This window comes from Ipomoea nil, unplaced genomic scaffold (genome assembly GCF_001879475.1).
Source record: "Ipomoea nil cultivar Tokyo-kokei standard unplaced genomic scaffold, Asagao_1.1 scaffold2144, whole genome shotgun sequence".
Taxonomy (NCBI): Eukaryota; Viridiplantae; Streptophyta; class Magnoliopsida; order Solanales; family Convolvulaceae; genus Ipomoea; species Ipomoea nil.
In genome coordinates, this window is record NW_017618572.1 from 4651913 (window position 1) to 4659096 (window position 7184).

The 7184-nt window shown below is 34.6% G+C and overlaps 1 protein-coding gene across 1 annotated transcript; it reads left to right on the forward strand.

The window, feature by feature from the left end:
• Positions 1-4173: 4173 nt before the first annotated feature.
• On the forward strand, positions 4174-6862 carry LOC109148666 (NAC domain-containing protein 73-like). The gene is made up of 2 exons (XM_019296400.1): positions 4174-4332; positions 6668-6862. The coding sequence occupies exons 1-2, from the start codon at positions 4174-4176 to the stop codon at positions 6860-6862; spliced, it is 354 nt and encodes a 117-aa protein (XP_019151945.1).
• The last annotated feature ends 322 nt before the right edge of the window (positions 6863-7184 follow it).

The following is a 7184-nucleotide window of genomic DNA, read 5'->3' on the forward strand; positions in this document are numbered from 1 at the left end:
TTCTTCAGACATTACCTCCTTAAAAAAATAAATTTGGGACTTGTGTGGAGGCTAACCTCCTGCCTAGAGGCCCAACTGAAGTTATCCAGGCACTCTTTAATCGTCTAGATTTGATCTTACGTAGCTTCAACAAAAAACACCAAATCGTCAGCGAAAAAATGTGATAAAGTATAGGGCCATACCTAGGGGTGACCAAGGTTCCGGTTTTGGTTCCTCGAACCGTCGGTTCTAACCGTGATTTTTTTTTTTTTTTTTTTTTTTGTAAGTTTGTAACTTGTAAGTTGTAACAAGCGTGAGGCCGTAAGTTGAGTAATATTTTTGTTTCTTTAAAAGATGACGAGTAGTAGTTGTAAGTTTAAGCAATCTATCTCACTTAAACTTATAACATGTATATAAAGTTAAGTATACAAATATGAACTTTAATGTTAAACTAAAAATACTAATAATAATTTTAGGCTTGCATTGAATTTTACAAAGATTAAGTTGCCTACGTATCTTACTGAAACTTCAATAAGTATCAAAGTCCACGTAGTTCAGTAGTAGTTGTAAGTTAATGACAAAGACCTTGTGAGAATGGTGATTAGAGATCATTAGGGTTGGTTAAGGCAATTCTTAGGACATTAATGCTTAGGAGAACAAAGAAAACAAAGGACAAAGAATTGCCTATTAATGGCGTAAGAATTGACTAAGAATTAATGACATAAGAATTGCCTTGACCAGTCCCAATGCTCTCTGATCACCATTCTCACAAGTATACAAATATAAACTCTAATGTTAAACTAAAAAAAATAAAATTTGGTCTTGCACTTAATTTTACCAAGATTAAATTGCTTACGTATCGTATTATTGAAACTTCAATAAGAATCAAAGCTCACATTGTTCTCTTACCTTTTTTAAGAGTCTGTTTGCTCCCCTTCAGTTGCAGTATTGGTTGCATCATCGGAAAAGAAATCGTTGATGATGGTTGATTTGTCGCTTTCTTGTTGTTGAAGCTTTGCCAATCCCCAATCTGATGTGCAAACTTGAACTTCAATTTATTGGGGCGTCATCCTTGAACGAGTATCATCCAACATGTTTCCACCTGAACTAAATTCCTGTTCTACTATCACAGTAGAAGCATGAGTTTCAAAAATTTGTTTTATGATAATAGAAATTTGAAAAAAAAATTCATAGTCTTTCCACCACGGCAAAACATCAAAGTTATCATTATCATTATCCATAAATACAAAATCAGTATTTAAATATACTTCTGCCTCGGATAATGCTGGAGATGATAATGAACTTGTCCCACTTGTCCGACGATTTTTACCCGCTCTAGATAACAGGTTAAAGCCTCTACTTCGTTGAATTGATTGCGAGCTTTGCAAACTACTTCGGGAAGATGTACTAATGTTCAAAAAAGGACCAGCGTGTAAATATTCTTCACACATACTATGAAACAAATTTTTTATTTTATTATGGACAGTATTAATATTAACATATTGTGGGTCCGCAGGATCATTGTAAACATTCATAATAATTTTGTAAAAATGCATTTAAACCTACTAATTTACAACAAGGATCAAAACACATTGCAATTAAATAAATCACAGGAATATGTCTATAATATTCTAAAATTTTTGATTGCATGCATAAAATAGCAGCATGCAATATAGGATCATCACGATATTCAAAGAGCTTGCCAACAATATTTACAGCATAAATTAAAAATAAATGTTTTGTCGGATAATACACGCCAGACAAAGCATTGGTAACATCATTAAATTCTTTTAATAAATCACAAACTTTAGTGCATGTATCCCAATATTATGGAAATAAATGAATATCACTATTATTTGCAAAAAAAAAAAAAAAAAAAACCATAACAAATCTTTGTAATAAATAGTACTACTGAGCAAAGTAAACATACAATTCCAATAAGATGGTACATATCGAGGAAATTTTTTTACAGGCATTTTATTTATTTTACAATATCTATTTTGTTTTTTGTTTCTTGTTTTGTTTTTTTTTTTTTTTTTTTTGTTTTGTTTTTTTTTTTGTTTTTTTGCATTTAGATGTTTCCACAAATAAACAACAACATCTCTAATGGGTTTAATACTATTACTAAGTGAATTTAAACCATCTTGAACACATAAATTTAAAACATGACAAACACATATTTGATGGAAAAACTTACCTCCAAAATATGGAACACATAACTCTCTAAGTTTAGGGATTGCAGTAGTATTATTAGAAGCATTATCAAAACCAACTACACAAATTTTGTTAGTAATTTTTTTTGTTCATCAAAAATACTTTGCAACTTACTCTAAATATTGTGTGCAGTGTGTAATTCATCAAAACAACGAAAAATAAGAATTCTTTTATGTAACACACATTCATGATCTACCCAATGACATGTAACACCCAAATATGAATATTCTCTCCAATGATCACTCCAAATATCAGCACAAATAGTCACCTGCCCAGAATGTGATTCCAAAAGAGAAATCAATTTTTTTTTCATCTTTATATAATGGAATAAGGTTCAAATTGGCCACTGAACGTAACCTGAAAATGTAATTAGGCCACTGAACGAACAAAAAGTGCAATTAGACCACTGAACACTTCAAAAACGTGCAATTAGGCCATTGAACTCTCCAAACGTATGCAATTTCACCGGATAGCAGGTTACCATTAATTTTAGTAGGTTACCTGCTTACGTGGCAGCTGAGTTGGCATTTTTAATAATTTTTAAATAATTTTTAATAATTAATTTTAATAATAAATTTTATAAAAAATTGAAAAAAATTAAATAAAAAATAAAATAAAGTCGTTTTTATTTTTTTAAAATTTTTTTAAATAAAAATTTATTATTAAAATTTATTAAAAATAATTTAAAATTTATTAAAAATGCCAACTCAGCTGCCACGTAAGCAGATAACCTGCTAAAATTGAGGGTAACCTGCTATCAGGTGAAATTGCACATTTTTGGAGTGTTCAGTGGCTTAATTGCACTTTTTTTTTTTTCGTTCAGTGGCCTAATTGCATTTTCAGGTTACGTTCAGTGGCCAATTTGAACCTTATTCCTTATATAATTTATAAAGATGACGAGTAGTAGTTGTACGAGGTAAATCACACATTTGGGGATTTAATGCACCCGATAAAATTCTTTAAAACCCAACTTTTGACCAAAACTAAAAGGTAGACCATCTATTGCAATCATTTCAGCAAACTTGCGTCTAGTTTGCTAATCTAAGTAACAAAATAAAGAACTTTGTTTAGTTGCGTACCTGCCAATTTGTTGTTGAGTTTGTGTATTTACCTCTATGTCCGGATGCTTTGTGCTTATATACTTCCGGAATGTCCCGTAGCCACCGGATTTTGACCATTGGTACTCTCTATCGTAATAATTACATTTTATTATAATTCTTTCATCAAGATGTTCAACTATCTTCATTTGTACCATGAAAAGATAAGATTTTTGTTTGGAAGGTTGAACTTCTTCGCCTTCATCGTCCTGGCCTTGCGAAAATTCTAAAAAAGTAGCATTGTTTGGAAGGGATGATGATGTTCATTTATAGCTAGTTGAGGATTTGGATTTAAGTTTTAGTAGTATGTCTGTTGTTGTAAAAATTCGTGGTATTGATATTCGGTTTGAAATCCCTGAAATGAATGCCGTGGAGGTTCAAAAGAAGGAGATTCTTTTGAAAATCCATGAACCGAATGTCGTGGAGGTTCAAAAGAAGAAGGAGATTTGCCACGATTTTCACGACTCCCACTAGCCTGACCCTCATGAGAAAAAGATGCTCTGCTTGAATTATCGATTTGAAAATGTAAAAAAGAGAAAATTACACTTTTGGTCCTGTAACTATTGAGGTCTTGTTAATTTCAGTACTCGACTTCAAAAATCAATAGTTTAGTCCCATAACTATGCATTTTTTAACACATTTGGTCCACCCGGCCAAATCACCGGCCAAATGTCTCTGGAAAAATGTAAATGTTTTTAAATTTTTTATTCATAGGGGCAAAACGGCCATTTTATATTTATTTTTTTTTAAAAAAGTGAACGTTATTGGGCTATTTGCTTCCTTTTCCTTCGCGTACACAGTTCATCTCGTTGCCTGAAGGGAAAAGCAGAAAATGTTTCTCCGGGAAAATTAAAAAAATTGCTTCACCGGGAAGACGAGGTCGATGGTGGCGAAAGGCAGGGTGAAAGGGTACAAGAAAATACTGGTACTGTACATAAACTACGGGAAGCAAAGGAAACTGGAGAAAACCAACTGGGTGATGCACCAGTACCACCTCGGAGACGACGAGGACGAGAAAGAAGGCGATGACATGGTGTCAAAGGTTTTATAGCGAACACAACCTAGACAATGCGGTTCATCCTCAGGGATTCTCCTCCTCTACCTCAGGCGGGGCCGCCTACCTCTCATCTTTGGGAAGCTGGCAAGCTGCTACAACAATGGTGGAATCCTTCAACCCAACCCTCCCTCGATCAATACGACCATAATCGTTCCACTTCTCAACTCCTCCCAAGTTTCAACATGCACGACACTTCTTTCATTTCTTAGCTAGCTTCATCACGTACAATACACCTACTCTTCTTTAATTTTAACTGTCTCTGATCTTTTCTTAAGGTCTTAAAATATATGCAGATGGGATGATCGATGATGCATGAAGTTAACTTGAAGCACTTATGGCGCAGGTGAAAATATATGTATATGGGACCTCTTCTGATCTCTCTCTCTCTGCTTCTTTATTGCCATTGAAAAAACTGTATTATCTACTCTCTGTTCCATTCTATAAATACCCCTTACATCTTCTCCCCATTTTCCCCTCTCCCTTCAACCTTTTTTCTTTTCTCTCAACATTTCACCTTCTCTCAATCACTCTTCTTTCATTCTGCTCCCGTTTAAAATCTCAGCAACAAATCAACAACGCACATATAATGACGCAAAACAGTTTTCAATAGCGTGATTATGCGAAAATAACTAACTAAAATTAAACAAATTCATCATCATCCAAAAATCTTCCTGCTGGTTGGAATAATAACACAATTAAACACTTAATCAAAAGCGCATACATTCATAAGGTCCAGAGCATAGAGATGCAGAAATCGAGATTCCAGAGTGCAGAAGTCAAATTTTTATTCGTAAAACAAATAAAGGATGCTGGATTGCAGCACGCCCAGAATAATGAAAACTCAAAAAGAAGAAAAAGAAGAAATAACGACGAGTGTTCGACAATCAGGGAAGAAGAAGGAGAAGAAAAAGGAGATTCAAAGAGAGTTCAAACCGTTCAAGCACTGCGCAGACGGGCTTGGTTTCCGAGAGAAACCATTGCTGCTTCCCCCCCCCCCCCCCTCCCTCCCCCCTTCAGGCAGCGAGATGAAGCAATTTTTTTCCCTGGCGAAACACTCACTGCTTTCCCCTTCCGGCAGCGAGATGAATTGTGAAGAAGGAAGCAAATAACTTTCTCTTTTTTTTTTTTTTTTTTTTTTTAATTTAACGTAAAATGACAGTTTTGACCCCATTAATAAAAAATTTGAAAACATTTACGTTTTTCCTATCACATTTGGCCGGGTGGACCAAATCTGTTAAAAAAATGCATAGTTACGGGACTAAATTGTTTATTTTTAAAGTTGAGTATTAAAATTAACAAGACCTCAATAGTTATAGAACCAAAAGTGTAATTTTCTCATGTAAAAAATTAAAACGGGTAGAAGTAGAAATTTAGAGATAAAAAATGTAGAGATAAATAATGAGAGTTCAGAGAAAGAAAGTATTGAGAATTGTAGGGAATGTAGGCAAGTATTCAAATTTCAGAGAATGATAAAATAAGAGAATGGGAATTCAGAATTTAGAGTATTGGGACTTTGAGAGACTTTAGTGAGAGAGAGATACTAAGATTGTGAGAGTTGGGTAAAAAAATATTTGTTGAAATCATGCATTTATAGATTGAAAAATAAAAGAATGGGAGGTGAAGTCTGAAGAGTGAACCGTGAAGACTTCAATTTTTTTTTTTTAAATGACTGTTTTCCAATGATTATTTTAAAAAAAAATCCAAAATTTTTGGCGTAAACACAAAAGAATGTTATAGTGTTATACGCTTCAAACCAGGAAATCTCTGACAAAGTGAAAAATTGACATGAATAAGTCAATATAATTGAGTCAACTTAGACTCAAAGTCCTCATGGAGTGACAAAGACTCAGCTTTGAGTCTTGTCAACACTGTTGACAAGATTCAAAGCCGAGTCTTGGCGCAAAGGCCAAAGGCCAAGCTGGCCAAAGTTTGGCCTTTGCGCCAGTCACCTGTCCCACTGCCCACTGCGACAGTATGCTGCAGGCTGCAGCCTACAACTATGCTTTATATATATATATATATATATATATATATATATATATATATATATATATATATATATATATATATATATATATATATATATATATATATTTGGTTTCGAACCAGAACCGGAACGACGGTTCCTGCATTTCGACGTGACTTTAATGAACCGTGTCAAATTTGTAAAGGTTTCGGTCACACAGGAGCTAATTGTTTATGGTTCTATGATGAACCATGTCAAATTTGTAAATGTTTCGGTCACACGGGAGCCTATTGTTTTTGGCGTTATTTAGGGGCTCCGGGTTCTCAACGTTTTTCACCCTCCCCGGCTCCTTAGGCGAATGTAGCTGTTTCTGGTGATGACTCGGGTGGTCCACATGAGTGGTTTCCTGATACTGGTGCTACCAACCATGCTACGCCCGATCCTTCTTTGTTGACCTCTGCAACGGGTTATGATGGCCCTGAGACTCTTCGTGTTGGTAGTGGTACAGGTTTGCCTATTGTTAATGTTGGTTTAGCTTCGTTAGCCTAGGTTTTTTAAGTTAAATGATGTTTTGCATGTTCCTGATCTTTCTAGTTCATTATTATCTGTCCATCATTTTGCCAAAGATAATAATGTTTACTTCGAGTTTCACCCACTTTGTTTCTTTGTGAAAGATATTTTGACCAAGAAAGTCCTATTTAAAGGGCATGCATCTGATGGCCTGTACTCCTGGCCTGCGTCCTCTCCTGCTCTAGCTGCGTTCGTTGCTGCGCATTCCTCTTTTGTCTGGCATATGCGGTTGGGGCATCCGCATTCTAGAGTCTTACGTAAAATTTTGGAGTCTTCGTCTATTAGTCATTTTAATTCTAAA